This window comes from Cuculus canorus, chromosome 8 (genome assembly GCF_017976375.1).
Source record: "Cuculus canorus isolate bCucCan1 chromosome 8, bCucCan1.pri, whole genome shotgun sequence".
Lineage (NCBI taxonomy): Eukaryota > Metazoa > Chordata > Aves > Cuculiformes > Cuculidae > Cuculus > Cuculus canorus.
In genome coordinates this window covers 11,283,404-11,302,584 of record NC_071408.1, presented here as the reverse complement: position 1 = coordinate 11,302,584, position 19,181 = coordinate 11,283,404, and the positions used below count along the sequence as shown (strand labels likewise).

Here is a 19,181-nt window from a genome sequence, read left to right as displayed (position 1 = left end):
TTTCTGTGCAAGAAAACGCTTTACTTAAATATGGGATTAAAAAAACCTACTCATACTGTTCCTGTCTAGATCATGTTCTCATTAGTCTCATGACTAATTCTAGAAGGAAAGAGAACAAGGAGTGTTACTGCAAGATCCATTTGTAAATATGTCAGTAAACTGCAATATAGAAAAAGAACATCATGCTCTGTTGACAGTCAAAATGTTGAACTTTTGATATAAAAATCTCATGGCTATAGAATGAAAACGCTGCTATTCAGTACTTGCTTCTTAAGGCAAATAGGTGAGATGATACATGGAATTATTAAGGCAAACCCTCAGCCCATTTCTCGAAATGTAAAGGCTTTTGTTTTAATTGTTCAACAAAGACAGTGAGATCATTGGCCTTTAAGCTCCATGAGGTAAAGACGCTAAACACTAGCTTGCTAAGATAACAAATGTAAAGACTGTCAAGAAAGGCTTTTGAGCAATCAATTTCCTCATATGCTGGTTGAGCCTTGTATATTACCTAAAACACGCACAATGGATTACAAATGTAATAGGACTATAGTGATGCGAAAGACTTAAAATTGTATAAGTATGGGAAATCAGAGAAAGAAGGATTTTAAGTGAATACCTTTTGGCTTCTGTCATAGATAAGCATAGAAATATGTGGTTTGCATAAGAATAAGCCACATTGGCATAAATGTGCAGCTATCAAGTGTGATAAAATAGTAATCCTTACTATAGCAACCACATTGGACTTCAGTATGAGAGAATGGCAGATAATCATGTAAAATTCTTGACTTTCAAAACATTAGACACAGTTCAAATTTGGGTTTTTTTGGTTTGGTGTTTTGTGTTTTTTTGTGTGTAGTCTGAAAAATTTCTAGTAAGCAAGTGGAAAAAAATGTCCTGTATTAAATCAAACACTAACGGCAGGACCTCATCTTAGGCATAAGTACCACATAATATTCAGAAGGCGACTGCTCTTTACTTTGACTTTGAATCCACAAAATAAAATCCCATTTGTAAACACTGAATTTGAAGGGTTAATCTTTCTTTTAAGACTTGGTAGGTATAAGAATTTAGTGAGCATATTAATTCTGTGAAGCTATCGACTAGACTCAGATTATTTTTTAAATATACAAAGGAGGATGAGAGAGTATGAAGGTAAGAGTATTACTAACAAATGTAGTATATATTTATATGTGAGTTTTAAATAAAGACACTTGTATAATTAGCTGTCATTTAAGTAGAAGTCTCCGTATTTTCTGGTTTTTTTTGCAGATGCATGGGAAAGTTTGGGGTTCTTTTTCAGCTAAAAGATAATAAAATAAATTCAGGCAGAAAGTGTAAATGAGAAATATTGAAGGGCTTGCATTTTTTTTTTTGCGCTTTAACTTACACTATATCATTCAGCTCTAATCTTGTATCTGGAGAAGGATTGATCAGGATGTAGGAAAGGGTGTTCTGATGATCATTCATTTCATCTAGAGGACAAAAAAAACCCACATACCAAATTAATTATATTTACAAACAAATTGTGAAAACTTTGATTTCTGACAAACTGATTTGATAAAAGATTATCTTTGCTTCATAGATCTGTCAAAAAGTGTCAGGTGTCAAAGTGATTTAAAATAAGTTTAGCAACTTCTTTTTAACTGTACTTGAGTTAGAACTATCTGACATAGCATCCATTGAGTTACCCCTCTCAAAATATCCTGGTTTATTTCTGAGTGTTCTATGAATATTCTGCACTTTTTTTGAGTCAAAGCAATTCTGAGTGCAACCTAATTTTAATGTAGTATACCAACCAGGTAGTATGTGGGAAGTAGGGACATCCATAGTCAGTTGGCATTGAATTCAAGCAATAAGCAAGATTAAATGCAGGTGTACGGCATTCTTACCCATTTCCACCTTTGGTCAACATGAACCTTTTTATTTTCCTTTCCTTATTTATCTAGTAAGTGTTTCCTTTTATCACCTGTGTCAATGAGTTGTATTGTGAATGCTGTATGAATGAAAAGTGGTATTTATTTTCTTTCATTTTAAATTGTTCCTCCAATGTTACATTGCAAATGAAGGCTGATGGAAAATTTTTCTTTTTTTAAGTTTTTTGCCTAGTCAAGTCTCGCTATATTTTGGTAGCCTTCACTGCAATATCTTTCTCTTGGTACACTTCCTGGGGTGCTGCTATTTTAATTTAATGGGACTAAAAAGGAGAGACTTTGCTTCTGCGTTAATTTCTTCAGCCATTTCATGGGAAATAACTAGTTATACAAGCACCTACCTGTACCACCATACTAACATCACACTTCTGCTGGAGGTTTGCATAGTCAGAACTATGTAGTGTCTCAGTTGGCTTAAATGAATTCACAGGTAATTGAATTTAAGCTAGAGATTATCATTGTTGGGCTGACAGTTGGACTTGATAATGTTAGAGGCCTTTTCCAGCCTATGATTTTATGATTATTAGGTTATCAATGTCAAAAGGACACTGAAGATGTGAAACTGGCTTTAAAGATCATCCTCACACCTAGTTACACATAAGCAGCTGTGATATTTGGGTTTTTTCTGCCTCTTTTTATTGTTCTACGTACATGCTTAGCGATAGTACTAAGGGTTAGTTTTAATTTCTGCAGCAAGCTAAGTGACATGATTGATTCCTGCTACTCTGAAAGAACAAGGAAATTGAAAAGTTTCCATCCCGTGTTCAGTTTGTAGTGGGATTGTGGGGAGTGAGCTCGCTCTGAAAGAGAATGAAACACTTTTGAAATATCCAAATGTGATGGAGAGCAGAGAGATGGCACTGGGAATGTGAAAACCCAGCTTTGCAGATGACTGCATGTGTAAAACTCATTTCTGTTTGGGGGGGGTGGGCAGGGGAAGGGAAGGGTGTTGTTTTTGTTTACAGAATGTGGTTGTTTATGGTGATGTAAAAGTAGAAACTGCCTTTATAATAAGACACATCTGTAACAAAACAGGGAAGCGATGATGAAAATTCATAAATCAGAATCACGTGAAAGATTTACCTATCAAGATTTTGCTGCTCTAGATATGGTCTATAATCTTCCTAAATTTAAATAATGAAATGAGTATTTCCTGTTGGCTTTTAACTAGGGTTTAAAAAAAAAAAAAAAAAAGCAGGAATACAGCAACATTTTCTTTTTACTGGTATAAATATTTACAAAAGTTCTTTGTGGTTGATCAAATGTTATCATGGCTTGTGTCACTTCCAGAAAATATTTAGTCTGAATCTTCCTATGGAAAGTCACAAAGGAAGCAAGAATAGTCATTATCCAGTTGGAGTGTGAGATAAAGAGCTTGTATTACTGTATCTAATTTGTAAAGACTGAGTAAAAGTATAACTGTGTATTCTGTAGCAGCCTCCTCTAGCAATTCATTTGATTTTGTATCAATAGCAACAAAGAGTTTAAAATATTACAGCAATCATACCATATCCTGCTGGAGAAAGGCCCAGATGCTTCATTCTGTTTTTCACAAGTTCAGCAAGTTCCTGTCTTTCTGACCTCTTGTAAAGGTTCATTCGCTGCTGGTTTATCTTTTCAGCTGTTCTACCAGAGTGTCTTGGTGCTCTTCTGCTCAGCCGTCGGGCCCATTGCATGCTTTTTCGTCGCAACAAGGGATGATCAGACTGATCACTGGATGTCGAGTTACGATGATTGCTACGATAACTAATCTGTTCTTTGGTGTCTTTAGTGTCTTCCCATTCTTCCACATTGATAGAGATTTGAGACTTGAAATGAAAATGGCAAGAGAGATAATATGCTTTAAAAAAATGGAAGCAGATTGATATATTTTTTCTCTTCTCAGCAGTGCAGTTAAACAAGTGTTTTGGTTGCAGTGGAGCTGAAAGGACTCAGCTCTTAAAAGTCAAGAAGTATTCCTGAATTGAGCACCCTTTACTAGACTTGACATTTTATGTAAAAAACTGATTTATGATGTAAATACATTTCTCAAGCCCAAAAGCAGTGAAGAATTTAGTGTCTGATTCCATTTTAATTCCGAAAAGACCAATTCCAGCCTTCTGATACTGCCTTTCCTGAATCTAGGAATCCATTCTGAATGACTTTTCCACTTACTTCCAAGTCTGCCTATTTTTAGAAATTCAAGTTCTGTAACTGCTCTTTAGGTATATATTGTGGATTCACTAATAAATAGTTGCACTGTTTTGAGTACTCTTTTAAGAACACAGGTGGAATGTGCCTGGTACCTCTGTCTCAAATTCCCAGGCATTTTTTACTTCCCAGCATGTAATATCCGGAATGCCTCTGGGTCTGAAAATAGGAACGTTTGACGTAGCCTTCAGTGTGATTCAGAGCACCTCTTGCAAATGAGGTAACTAATTCCTACCTTAAAACATAATAATGTTGCTTTTTCACTCACATAGTAACAAAAAAAAGCAGACTTAAGGGCCAAACTCTGGCCTTCTGTTGCTGTGGTTTCTTCATGCCACCCAAAAGTAACCAGTACTGTATGTATACAGCAGTACTGAAATAAGTCAGGTGGATGGGCTACCTATGCAGTTCTAACCATAAAAAAAACCCACAGGGAATAAAGAGGAAACATTTCAAAAGATAACTTCAAAATTGTTTTAATGTCAATTTACATTTAACTAATAATTTAAGCTTCTAGTTTCAAAATTACTTCCTTATAATCCTGTGTTATTGTGATCTTTGAAATATGTCTTTATAAGACATTGAAATAGTGACACCCTTGCTGGTATCAATGCAATCGTACTAGCAAGTGACTGGTTTCAATGTGTTGAGTGTTTACAATAAATAACTGAAGTAAAGGTGACAAAATGGAGCTGACTCAGTTTGTATGACTCCCCAAGAACAGAAAAAGTTCACAGTATGTTGGATGTGATCAGTGAACAGAGCAAATTTGACTGAAGAGCTGCTGAAGTTCTAAAGACCTTAATACAAAATCTGAAAGCATGATTCTGTTGACTTCATCAGTGTCAAATATAATCTTTCTTTAAGAGGCTCACACAGAATCTGTAAGTTTCCTGAATTCCATAAAATAATACTTGATATGAGTAAGCCTGACAGTGTGAGGAAGACATTGATTTTTTCCCTTTTGCGCAGAACAGCTTTTATCACTGTAAAAAAAAAAAACCAAAGAACATGACAATCAAAACCAATAATTAAAAAGAACATTAAATCTGCTTATGTTGTAGCACTTCAAGTAAAATCACATTTTTAATATTCTAGGCTAGGATCTTGCAATAAGCCTCATGCAAAGACCCATTAATTTATTGAGGCTCTTCAGCTTAGTCTGCAATAGAAAGGGGTTTGTTTTTGAAAAATTACATGATATTTGAAGTTTTATTACTGACTTAGCTGCTGTTGTTTTGAATAGGACATAAGACAGAACCCTGAATCCCTGTGTACAGAAATGCTGTTTGGTGGTGATTACTGTTGGTTGTTATTTTAAATTATTGACATTTTTTTTTGGCATGTATTTTACAGGTTAGATTAAGGTAAGCAAAATACATTCCACATAGTTGCTACGTATGGACAGGAAGGGTCTATTTGGTGTGAACAAATCCAATAGAAACTGAGTTCAAAGGAGGGTCTAATTTTGCCTTTCTTCCTGTCTGCATTGGTAGTTTTCCTTGTCCAGCTCTTGATAAAGCAACCATCTGGAATTGCTGGCAGTAGTACTGGAAAGGCAGGGACCAATCATCCTAATTATTACCAGGTAAGTCACATTTTTTGAGCCAGACATTAATCAGGAAAGGCAAAGTAAAAGAACGTCTTTTGATTCTGTTAATCCGTAAATCATTAGCTTGACTTTTTGAAGCACTGGGAAAGGTGAGTTAAACCATAAATGAAGGTAATAAAGTTCAGTGTTTACTTAGGTGACTGTTCAGTTTTTACAGTGCCTGTTGAGAAAGGTGTGTAGAACAGCCCTTCCCTGTATGCAGGAGAAAAAATTAAACAATTTAAAGACAAAGTTAAACAAAAGAAATCCAAACCCTCTTTCAAAGGCAGCACGCAGGTGTGCCCACCAGTGGCAGCTGTCTAGTACACAGAAGATAACTGCCCAGTGCCTGGTACTTCTGTGTCCCCCCCTCTGTTTTAATCAGTCTCAAACTTTCTTTAAAAATACTTTCGTAAAGATCATTCATTTATTTTGAGGTTTGGTTGTTTTAATTTCTTTTCCTTTAATTTCCGTTTTGTACAGTTTGTAAACCTGCTGTACAAGAAGCATAACTGATGATATGATATCACCAATACTATACAGGAGCAATTGATCCCCTTATAGTTTATGAAGTGTGTAAATTTTATTTTAGTTTCCTTAAAACAGAAAAAGTGAAATCTCTGGAAAATAACAAGCTGCGCGTCACTGCTGGTTTTACTGGAGAAAAATCTGTGTTACAAAGTGAAAAATGTTACCCTTAATTTATTTTTATACCCTGTATTTATTTTTAAGTTTCAGGTTGGTTGGGTTTTTTAAGGCAGGTGTCCATCTCAACTATCAGACTGTGTACCCAAACGGGTGTGACTGCTCCCTTGTGTGGCTGGACACAGGTATTTTTCCACTCAAGGATGTTTCATACTCTTGTAAACACTAGCTCGGTTTGCCAAACATGTGGCAGGAATACGAATGTAGTCACAAACGCACAGGTGTTCACATTTGAGATGGTCGGAGTGGCTGTGAGTATTGTGGTAACAGCACTACAATACCAAACACAATTAGTTGCTTGGATAGTTGTTCCTTGTCTTTTTGCTTCCTGGGAGCTAAGTGTGTAATATATAAAACAGTTTTAATGTGCAGATTCATCTATTCTATTTGGAAGCAATGCTTTATTTTTATCTAACTCCAAATTTTATGGTAAAGTAACTTTACTGTTCTCCATACCTTTGCATCTAGGGTTCTAAGAATGGCAGCTGTCTGAGCCATTGCTAAGTACAGCCTCTTATTCCTTTTATGGTAAACTTGGGGATTTTTGTCCATTAGCATTTAAGGTGTTCAGGATCAAGGCTTTCACCAGACTGTAAAGATGACCTGTTATCTTCAGAATCCAACTGAGACAGGCCCAATGGGGAACAAACACCACAGGGCTTTTTTGAAAGTCCCGTCACCTTTCAGATTTTTAATAAGATATTTCTGTCCAGTAAAATGTTGCTTTAAGCTTTCGTTACTAAAGGATGATGTATTGCATAGTTCCATTTCCTGTATGGATTCTACTCCTAGGGTTTACCCCAGTGTACTGTTTTCGGCTGGGATGGAATTAAATTTCATAGTAGCTTATATGGGGCTATGTTTTGCATTTGTGCTGAAAACAGTGTTGAGAACACGGGGATGTTTCAGTTATTGCTGAGCAGCGCTTTCACACAGTGGCAAAGCCTTTTCTGTTTCTCACAGTGCCCTGCTGATGAATAGGCTGGGGGTGCACAAGAAGCTGGGAAAGACAGCTGAATCCAACTACGCAAAGGGATATTCTATGCCATAAGGCGCAGTGTTCACAATAAAAGCTGGAGGAAGATGAAGGAATACTTGCAGAGTTATGTCATTTGTCTTACCAAGTATGCACAATGGAGCCCTGCTTTCCTGGAGATGGCTGAATGCCTGCTTGCTGATGGGAAGTACCGAATGAATTCTTCATTTTGCTTCTCTTGTGTACATGGCTTTTGCTTTATCCATTAAACTGTCTCTATCTCAAACCCCGAGATGATTCATTTTTACCATTCTGACTCTCCCCCCATGCCACTGCAGGGAACAAGTAAGCAGCTGCATGGAGCGTCCTGACAACCAAGCTTGAACCATGACACCCAGAAACAGGCAGACAACAAGCAAATGCTTACCTGGGAGGCCATTTCTCGTGACTGACAAAGGAAGAGGGAAAAGAAAACAGACAATTTAAACAGAAGTGAATCTGAAGAAACAAATATGGCCTGTTTAACAGGAACCACAGAAAATCAGCTTCACAGGTAGTAAAGAAGACTTCCAAGACTTCATACCTCCTCTTTTTTTTTTATTAAATGGAAAGGGTTTGTCGTAAGTGCAGATCATTGAGAGGCAGGCTAGATTTGCTTGTTATTTAGTAAGTAGATCACTGAAAACTTGCTTGGTTTCTTTTTAAAGGAATTATATTTAACTATCAGAATGAAGTGAGGGCTTCTCATGTGCCTGCTAAAAAGGGAGTGTCAAAGGAGAAATATATATAGAAATATATGCAGAAGTATTACTATAGTTAATTAATATTAACTAATGTAAATATAGAAATATTGGCGTATGGTGGGGGTTAAATAAGTGGACAGTGAGATGGATTAAGAACTGGCTGGATGGCAAAACTCACAGGGTTGTGATCTGTGATCAGAGTCTAGTTGGAAGCCTGTAGCCAGCAGTGTTCCCCAGGGGTCAGCACTGGACACAGTCTGGTTTAACATATCCATCAATGACCTGGATGAGGGCACAGTACACCCTCGGCAACTTTTCTGATGATACAAAACTAGGAGAAGTAGCTGATACATTGGAAAGTTGTGTTGCCATTCAGCAAGACCTAGACAGGCTGAAGAGTTGGGCAGCGAGGAGTGTAATGATATTCAACAAAGGCAAGTGCAGAGTCCTGCACCTAGGGAGGAAGAACCCCATCCACCAGTACACCCTAAGCCGTGACTGGCTAAGCTGTAAAAGCCAGCTGTTATGATATCCACAAAGAAAGACACTAGTGAACTTACTGGAATCTTGCACAGCTTTTTGTAACCCTTACTTCAAAATTAACTTTAACTGAATGTTTGTACTTCCTTCAAGATAAATCTTCCAATTAACCATTGCATGGCTTATTGCTTTATAACATTTCTCTGAAACAAGGAAGCAAAAGTACAAATTATTTGTCTTTGAAATTAGTAGATTGTGTATTTCAGAAGAAAGGAGAAAGTTGTTCACTGTTGCGTTTTAGAGCTGTATTTGAGCTATCGTTTAACAACATGACAATGTTGATGGCTTTGACATGACAGAAAAAGAAGCTGCACAAACAAAAAATGTATGTTACAGGAAAAATTATTGTTCTCATTCTTTATATATATATATATATATATGAGGAAAAATGTATACATTTATATATGGCAGACACACAAATACATATATACAACAATTACCACTGTTTGGCAGCTAAATTTAGAGAAATCACACAATAATTTTAATTACATTAATTTATTCTCGTTGCTCATTTCTAATTAGAAATTCATGTGAACATTGAAATGCCACTTGTTTTGAAATACAGTGTTGACATTGTTGTCACATCTGCTACAGGACCTGGTCATACAGCTCGTTAAGGGTACTGTTATTAGTTACCACACACAAGTTTAGATTAGAGCTAACTATCCTAGCCTGCCATATCTGTCCCTGGGCTGCCCCTTGTTTTCAATCAATCAGTCCTCTGTAGGTGAGCACAGGAATGAAAATTGTACATAGACTGCCTCTCGGTATTCATGAAATCTGGGGCTGAACATAAGCCCTGACATAATGTGAATGTACACATGTCAGAAGAGAGAGACCTTCAGCGGGTTGCTGGAATTCCATGTGTTTGCAGATACAGCATTCACAATATTCATATTCCTTAAATAAGTGGTTCCCATTCTTATGAGGACCAAAGAATATTATATACTCCATAATCAAATCCAAAGAAAGGAAGAGTAAACTGACATACCTCGGATGTTGTAAGCTTTTGGGATTCTGTCCTATAGACTCCAATTGGAATGTCTCCTGTAGAAGAACAAAGTTTCTGATATAGTCTGGCATATGTCCTAATCCATAGATCCTCTTCTGTGATTTTCATCTGAACAAATAATAATAGGAAGGAGGACTTTTAAGCCTTGAGGGCTTATCACTTGTTCACTATACTACTCTTGAAAAAAATTTATAACTTAAAACTAGCTGGTAATGATCATCATGTAGTATTGTGCCTTTGCTCATAAGTAATCTGTAACCTGGAAATTGTGTTGAGTTTAATAAACACGGTTTCTTTTGTTCTCCCCTCGAGACACACTGCAGTGCGAATGGTTCAGTGTTATGAAATTACTTCTGGTCATGTTTTAAAATTACTTAAAAACTTACATCGCATCCTTCATTCAGTGTTCATAGCTGACTGAAATACAAAGAATAAGCTAAATATTGGAAGCAGTAAAAACCTGGTGATGGCCAGACTGAAGAACACATGGGCATTTTGAATGCAGCCAGATAACTGCTCACTAGACTGCAGGCTGAATTTCTGGGGAGAAGGGAGTAGGGGAAAGTAATAAATTAAGAACAAATGGCATAAGAAAGTCTGAATTTAAACTCCAGTAATTCATTAATATTGCACTGGCTTTAGTTCAAGATATATATACCCCTTTTCAGAGATTCAAATATCTTGCATTCACTTTAACAAAGCTTAATGATTGACCAACATTAATTGATTTTAAACTGCAATTGATAACTTTCTTTTTGAGAACAATATCCTGTGATTCTTTATTTGTTTCACAGAAAGTAACTGGTAGATAACCCCTTTTCATCTGTTTGCCATCTGAGCTGTGATGGGTGTGGTAGAAAACAGTTTATTTTTAATAAAAAAATAAAAAATGTTTATGGTTTTATTTTTGTATGTACATTATTTTGTATGTACATTATTTGTATGTACATTAAAAAATTAACTTTGAGTTTGGGAATATTGACATATATAAGAACAAGATTACTTTGAACTCTGAAACTTAAGCTATAGTCATTTACTAAATCTCATCTTATTGTAAAATCCACTTCTGCCCTTTGCCTGTAGACAAAGGAAGTGTGCATTGTGGAATATTGACAAACGTTATAACAACATGACTTTTGAACTTGGAAACCTAAATTGAAGTAATTAAATACATTTTATCTTTATATAAAACCTGGTTCTGACCTTTATTGCCTATGATGGAAATTACTGTCGGTAAACAGCAGTGCTATATGTGCTAGCTAGGCTGTACAATATAGGTATCGCTTCCTGGCTTTTTATACACTTGATTTGGCTGCTGAACTGCCATTGCTGTTTCCTATAAAATGAACTTTTCCTGTCTTTCCTATTTTACTTTGTGCTTTATAGAATATATTGTGTTTTCATCAGGATGAGGGTGTTTGCTATGGAAGTAATTAAAATGGATATATTTTCTATCTGGTTTTCTTGTCTTCTCCCCTGGTGAAAGAGGAAACAGATGGTCCTTCTTGGACTTCCACACAAGGAAGCACCATATGAAGAAAGTAGAGAATCTTCTCTGGTAGGCTGTAGTAATTTTTTTAACAACTTACAGAACAAAGAAACCCAGATCCTGGTGTGGTATCGAGTCCCAGCAGAAGCCTTGTGATAGAAATCATATAATCTTTCACAAATGACTGCAAGATTTTTAACAGAAAAGAAAAAAAAAAGTTTCAATTAACAGATGAGCATGTAACTATTACCATGTGTGAACTAAAGATTTTTTGAGAACAGCTTAGCTCCAGGAATTTTTCTATTTTTGTTGAATTTGCCTTCAAGGGAATTTATTTGGAATTATAAGTGAGATCAAAAACCAGCTTTCATGCACCAAATTATCAAGTAAACTAATTTCCCCAAAAAAATATTTAGTGCCTGAATACAAAAGCATCCACAGGCTACCTCTAGGTATAGGTCACGGTGGTATTGCTGCTTATTCTGTGTAACTAGATCCTGGAAGATTAGTGTCTTTTTTCAGCCACTGTCTCTTTGTAACCACTTCTCATGTTTCTTGTTAGGGCTAGAATGGGCTATTTTAAGATAGGATGACTGGTCTAGGAGGTCCAGGCGACATGATTAAGAGGACAGGACACAATGAAGTAATTGAGGCAAATGCAGATGTAAAGTACTCATGTACTTTAATGCAGATGTAAAGTACTCATGAATGTAATTCTGTTGATTTTTGTGGCTAGCGACACTACGTTGCAGGAAAGGGCACTGCCTTTTTGTTGCAGAGTACAAGCATTATTAGTCTGCAAAATCTGTATTTTATGTAGACGTTATGAAAACTACCCTGCTTATTTGACTGTGGAGAGGTTTGTGCAAGAACAGGGTAACAACTGTGTTGATAGTTGAGCATGTACTGTCAAATAGAGCATGCTCCATTATCTTTTGCCTTTGATTGTTTCTTGTACAGACACACACTAATGAATTGTATATAGGAAAACAACATCATCTAATAATTAAGTATGATCAAATAGGTGGTAATAGTGTATATCTGTGTTAAGTCACATTATTGTTCATAGTACCTGATAAAGCAGAGTATCCAACATACTGATGCTGAAAACCCTACCGGCAGCAAAAGGCAGTCGAAACATAAATGCCAGATTAGATCCTTTCTCCCGCTCTTTCTGTTAAGGAAGCAAAAAATATAACATATTGTTAGTGATGGTTTTGGAAGAACTATAAGAAAAACACTAAATTGGTATTACCTTGAAAGAGATTAAAAGTGAAAAATCTCTTTACTCTGAATATAGTTTCTTTCTACAAATATGTAGCATTTTTGTTCAGTATTTAGAGTGTTTCAGGCTGAAAGGTTTTGCTAAATGCATATGTTGTTTCAATCATCACATCTCAAATTGCATGGGCATATTCTACCAGATCGTTTCAAAAATGATTAAGGGATTGCAACTGTGCTTAGAGCAAAGCTCGTATTATTCCTGCTCCAGTTCCCTGATGCTGACAGTAGACTCTCGTTCAAGTCCAGAAAATCTACTAGGAAGAGGAACATGAAACATACATAGAACCTGATGCAAAAGGGAAGAAATGGTATTTCAGTAAATGTAAGGATGTGAGATGAGATCAGACATGGACTGGGGTAGAAACTTCTTGTTCCGATGCTTCTGGGGAAGGGATGCAGAAAAACATAATTATAGTTATGCCTTTTTTATTTAATCACATCTCATTTACAGAGGAATCACACCACAATGTGCTTCCTATTCCTTCAGTTATTAGGGGACAACACTGCATGTAGGAAATGATTTTGTTATTTTAAGAAAAGAAGAAATATCAAGTTTACATTTCAGAGAAGTCATGAAGAATAAGAGGTGTTCTCAAAGTATAGAAGTGTTACATATCTTGGAATTGAGACACTTACATCCACACACCTATGCAGTAGTATGTGCTGGGAACTGACTGGCTGGCAAGCAGCTTCACAGAAAAGACCTTGAGGGTCCTGGTGGACATCATGTTGAACATGGGCCAGTGACATGCCTTTGTGGTGAAGAAGGCTAGTGGTGTCCTAGGCTGCATTGGGAGGATTGCTGCTACCAGGTCAAGGAAGGTGATCCTTCCCTTCTACTTGGCACTTGTAAGGCCCCACTTGGAGTACTGTGTCAGTTCTAGGCTCCTCAGTACAAGAAGAGATGGAGTTACTTAACGTACTCCAGAAAAGCACTACTAAGAAGATCAAGGCACTGGAGCGCCTCTCCCAGGAGGAAAGGCTGGAACTCTTTAGCCCAGAGAATGGTAGACTCAGGAAGGATCTTATCAATGTGTATAAATACCTGAAGGGAGGATGTAGAGAAGAGAAAGTCAGGCTCTTTTCAGTGGTGCCTAGGGAACAGGACAAGAGGCATCAGGCACCCGCTGAAACACAGTTGGTTCCTTCTGAACACCAGGAAACATTTTTACTGTGAGAGTGACTGAGCACTGGGACAGGTTGCCCAGGGAGATTGTGGATTCTCCCTCTCTCTGAAGAAAATTACAAACCCTGTGGACACCATCCTGAACAAGGTTGCTCAAGCCATCCTGCTTGAGCAAGGGCCTGAAGCAAGATGACCTCCAGAGGTCCCTATCAACCCTAATCATGCTCTGATTCAGTGATAAATAAGCAGTCTGCTCTAAGTTATGGTTCTGTTAAACAGCAGCATTCTAATCCCTATTTGTCATTGATGGTTGTCTGGTTGTACCTGTTGATTTCTGTGGCTTCATACGAGTAGAGCTGAAAAAAATATCAGTTCTTCTAGATTCATGCCATAAAATATTTTATAGGCAACTGGCTGTGAAGTGACTGTCCTCCTATCATGTGACTCGGGCATTATGTTTATCCTTCCATCTGTTTAGAAAAATTTTCAGCAGATTCTGTTTCCATACCATGAAAAGTTGGAAAAAGCAAGAGGTATTTGGGGAACAATTTGACTTTTATCCAAAATCCACATGATAAATATAAGGACATTCCTATTCATTTTATTTTAAAATGGAACCTCAGAAATCTATTCTCACTCGATATTTTAAACTTATATTTTTCCTTCCATGTCTTATTACAGGTTTGTTTATTCTTTATTCTTACCCAAAAGAGATTTTTGAGAAATACCAATTTTACTCAGGCACTTTGCATTATGTACTGCTTTATTACTTGCAAACTTATTTGCTTCCCAGAGAATACTGCAGGTGTAGAAACCAGAAATATGCTAGAATATCCCAGCAGTTTTATTTCACAATAAATGTGATGCCCAGAAGCTCCTTCCCCGATGCTTCTTGGATTTAATAAGGAAGGGGACACAGCTACTTAAAGACCTTAAGATAATTTCTAGGAACATAAATAAAAGATCATGGTATGAGTGTGTTCTCTAGACCTTCACATATATAGATGACATTTTAAGTCATAGCTATTAATAGATTGAGATCTTTACTTCATCCTCAGGCTTCCTATGTTTGTGGCTTTGTTCAGGTCATGAAGTTCAGAATTTTTACTGCTTCCTTTCTAAGTAATAACAGTTGTACATTTTATTTGAGAAGCATGTGCTTCCTCCAATATGGGTCATTTAATTTGAAGTTCATTAATTACTTCCTTTTGGGGTTTCACACTGTCAGAATACCAGAGAATATCTGCACAGCAGGTTAAGTTCATAAGCTTTTCAGTTTGTTTCCCTCTTTTCTACCTCTATTTAGATTTGCGTCAAACCCTTTTAGAGTTCCTTATCATGTTTTTATCTTTTTTAGTATTTCTAAATAAATAGCTACTCCTTCATAACGGTTCATTCTATGATACCTACAGCAAAGTACCAACCCAAAACTAACTTCAAGTCCTGCTTTTGCTACTCTGTCAGTGGTTGAAAGAGATCTAGGGCCCATCTAGATTTAACGTATTCTCTTCTGATATAGACAGTATTATGGGAACTGCCATCATAGGCTGTAATTGTTGTGTACAAATGAAGTTGCTTTAATGAATTTATGAGGATATGGGGGGTGGGGATCATGCAAGAACATATAGAGGCAACAGAGATAGTGTTTTATTAAAGGGAACAGTCCTGTACACTATTAGTTTTGGTACGTGTCAGTTGTTGCCCATGTCAAAAGACTCATTAGAAATCTGGGCATGGAAGCCTCTTTACAATCCCTTTCTTGGCAAAAGGGACTTTGGATCAATAACACTTTATCTCTAGAACAATTTACAATATTTTGGACAGTGTGTTTTTAATTGCTTCTCTTCTCCCTTTTTTGGCAAGAACAGACTCATTTTCTGTTGTTGATATGTAACAGCTTCCTAAAAACCTGTCAGTTCAACAGACAAATGTGTATGCTAATTAATTATATTGTTTCGGAATCGTAGCTATGTAAATCATCAGAGATCCTTTTAAAATAAGACTTACACCTATTAAGAGGTACCAATCTATATTTTTTACGTATATCATTACTACTTGCTGTTCCTTAATGTTACTTCAAATCTACTTAAACAGACAGAATGCTCTATCCTCAATTTAAGATGAAAAAAGCAGCCTGGCTTTGTTTACGTCACTACAAATATCCTAGGCCATCATGGGTAGCTACCTGCTCACCTAAAGTGTGTGTGCTTATCCATATGGAAGATACAAAATCACAGTATTGGTTTGATTAAAATATATAGGAATTTGTACATATTTTAAAATGAACACTTAAATGTTTAGAATTGTTATCCTTCAGTTAACACTTGCAATATTTATTTAGGAAAAAAAAATAAAAAATCATAGAAAACTAAAGCGTGAATCTTATTGAAGACATTTTAAACCCTTTATTTCAAGAAACAGGTAGTGGTAACTTCTATTTTTTTTTCTTCTCCAAGACAAATGGAGAACATAAATTTTAAGTTTAGGCAAGTTGTTTCACATTTTCTCTGTTGTATAAGGGCCTCTGTTTTCTCCTACGTCAGTTCAGAGTTTGGTGTTCAGATTTATTTATCTCTAAAATAAGGAAAATTGCAGCTGCAATAGCAGATAGGCTTCTGATTTGTGTATCTTTCTTCTGCAGCCCATTAGGTTGAAAAGCCAATTTCATACATTTGTTTCAGTGCTACCTGAAAGCAATTCGCCTGACTTCTTTAGTCTTCCTGAAAATGAGGTGCTTAATGCAGAAATAACAATCAACTGTACGTTCAACTGCATTAGATAATTTCTACTTGAGTTTTTAATTGCCTTTCATTTTACATGAGGGAGTTCTAAAACATCAAATGAACTACAGCACCACCTGTGAAGTACTTCTTGCAAATGTTCAGAAGAAATGAGTGGGAAATAGCAACAGCAAGCAACTTCAAGAGCTATGAAGAAAATGTTCTTTCTTTAAGATAATTTATCTACCTTTATTTCAGCAAAGCATAATCTGGATAAGAAGTTAATTAACTGTTCAGCTGCCAACCTACATTCACAACTTTATATTTGCACCATAAGTTAAAAAAGATAGGCAAGAAGTTATAGTATTTCTAATGATTTCCAGAACCTTTGCTGGAAAAATGAAGGAGCCTAAGTAAAAAAAAGAAAGAAAACCAAGATTTTCTTTCACTGCTTTGAAGTAGAGAGGCTACAGCCCACAGAGTAATCCAGAAGGAACTGAAGACACCATATGATGTGAAAGCTGTTGCTTTCTATTCTTACCCCCCTTTATCACCATACTGCATAGATTAAGGGAATATGATTTAAAAAACATGCTGTTGGTTACAGTACCTCAAGGAACTAAGTTCGGTTGGAACATAGTCTTGAAGGCACCATCCAGCTGTTGGTGCTTGTTGCCCTGAAAAAACTGGCAATGCAAGATTTCAGTCAGTTCCAGCTTATTCTTCCAGAAGTTGCCATTGAGGAAGTCAGTGCTTAAGTGGAGGAGCCACAGATGCAAATCTTAATGGATTGTGGAACTGTCATAATCCACATGAAGATGTGTCTCCCAGTGCAAACTGCTCTTCTTTTTGTGTAACAACTTTTGTCTAGCTTCCTCACAGTTCTCCCTTTTATGTGCTTATCAGAATACCATCTAAACAAGATTAAGCCTTCATTCTATTTCAGGCAGAAGCCAACAAATCACAAAAGATCACTTAGACATTTATAACTTGTGGTCAATATGTAAGCATGACAGTCAACTGAGTAAAAGCAAGCCATCCCCGTATTCTGTAAAAGGAGCTGGAAGGGAAAAAATCAGCTTGGTTGAGTAGAGAGATCTTGAGAGACATCAAAAAGAAGAGGAATGTATATGAGCTTTGGAAGAAGGGAGAGGCGTCTTAGGTGGACTACCGGGAGGAAGTGAGATCATGCAGGGAAAAAATCAGGAGGGCTGAGGCCCAACTAGAAATCAAAATGGCTAAGTCTGTGAAAGATAATAAAAAATCTTTCTACAAATACATTAACAAGAAAAGGAGAACTAGAGAGAATATTCAGTCCCTATTGGATGCAGAAGGAACAACAGTGACAAGGGAAGAGGACAAGGCTGAAGTACTTAATGCCTTCTTTGCCTCAGTCTGTAATAGTAAGGGAAATTGTTCCCTCTGTGTACAAACCCAGGAGTTAGAGGAGCAGAACGAGGCTCCCATGATCCAAGAGGAGGCAGTTAGAGACTTGCTTGCTCAGCTAGACTCCCACGATTCTATGGGGCCTGATGGGATCCACCCAAGAGTATTGAAGGAGCTGGCGGATGTCCTTTCCAAACCCCTTTCCATCATCTTCCAGAGGTCCTGGCTGACTGGGTAAGTTCCACTGGACTGGAGGCTGGCTGATGTTGTGCCCATCTACAAGAAGGGTTGCAGGGAGGATCCAGGGAACTACAGGCCTGTCAGTCTGACCTCAGTGCTGGGGAAAGTCATGGAACAGGTGATCTTGAGTGCTATCATGAAGCACATGCAAGAGAACCGCGTGATCAGGCCCAGTCAACATGGGTTCATGAAAGGCAGGTCTTGCCAAACTAACCTGATGGCCTTCTATGACAAAGTGACTCGACTACTGGGTGGGGGAAAGGCTGTGGATGTAGTCTTCTTGGACTTCAGTAACGCCTTTGACACAGTTTCTCACAGCATTCTGCTTCAGAAACTGTCAGCCTCTGGCCTGGACAGGCGCACACTCTCCTAGATGGAAAACTGGTTGGATGGCCGGGCCCAGAGAGTGGTGGTAAATGGAGTTAACTCCAGCTGGAGGCCAGTCACAAGTCGGGTGTCCAGTCCTGTTCAATGTCTTTATCAATGACCTGGATGAAGGCATTGAGTGCACCCTTAGCAAGTTTGTGGATGAAGTGGAAGTGTCAATCTGCTGGAGGGTAGGGAGGCTCTGCAAAGGGATCTGAACAGGCTGGACCATTGGGCTGACACTGATGGCATGAGGTTTGACAAGGCCAAATGCCGGGTCCTGCACTTGGGTTATAACAACCCTATGCAGTGCTACAGACTGGGGGAAGAGTGGCTAGTAGCTGCCTGGAGGAGAAGGACCTGGGGGTCTTGGTTGACAGCCGACTGAACATGAGACAGCAGTGTGCCCAGGTGGCCAAGAAGGCCAATGACATCTTGGCTTGTATCAGAAGCGGTGTGACCAGCAGGTCCAGGGAGGTTATTCTCCTTCTCTACTCGGCACTGATGATACCCCACCTTGAGCACTGTGTTCAGTTCTGGGCCCCTCACCACAAGAAGGATGTTAAGACTCTTCAGCGTGTCCAGAGAAGAGCAACGAAGCTGGTGAGTGGGCTGGAGAACAAGTCTTATGAGGATCGGCTGAGGGAACTGAGGTTGTTTAGCCTGGAGAAGAAGAGGCTGAGGGGAGACCTTATTGCTCTCTACAACTCCCTGAAAGGAAATTGTGGAGAGGAGGGACCTGGCCTCTTCTCCCAAGTGACAGGGGATGGGACAAGGGGGAATGGCCTGAAGCTCTGCCAGGGGAGGTTCAGGCTGGACATCAGGAAAAAAATTTTTGTGGAAAGAGTCATTGGGCACTGGCAGAGGCTGCCCAGGGAGGTG

At 37.8% G+C, this 19,181-nt stretch overlaps 1 protein-coding gene across 15 annotated transcripts in view; it reads right to left on the bottom strand.

The window, feature by feature from the left end:
• KCNT2 (potassium sodium-activated channel subfamily T member 2) overlaps positions 1 to 19,181 on the bottom strand; it is a 143,337-nt gene that overhangs the window by 4,848 nt on the left and 119,308 nt on the right. For 6 of the 15 annotated variants that reach the window (XM_054072856.1, XM_054072857.1, XM_054072868.1 and 3 more), the window contains 6 exons: positions 12,250 to 12,351; positions 11,278 to 11,361; positions 9,668 to 9,796; positions 7,821 to 7,841; positions 3,439 to 3,739; positions 1,388 to 1,472 (listed from right to left, as the gene is read on the bottom strand). In XM_054072856.1, the coding sequence (XP_053928831.1) occupies positions 1,388 to 1,472; positions 3,439 to 3,739; positions 7,821 to 7,841; positions 9,668 to 9,796; positions 11,278 to 11,361; positions 12,250 to 12,351 (722 nt within the window). Of the gene's footprint in view, positions 1 to 1,387; positions 1,473 to 3,438; positions 5,108 to 7,820; positions 7,842 to 9,667; positions 9,797 to 11,277; positions 11,362 to 12,249; positions 12,352 to 19,181 lie in introns of those variants that run through there. The other 9 variants (XM_054072859.1, XM_054072860.1, XM_054072854.1 and 6 more) reach the window with 7 other exon arrangements.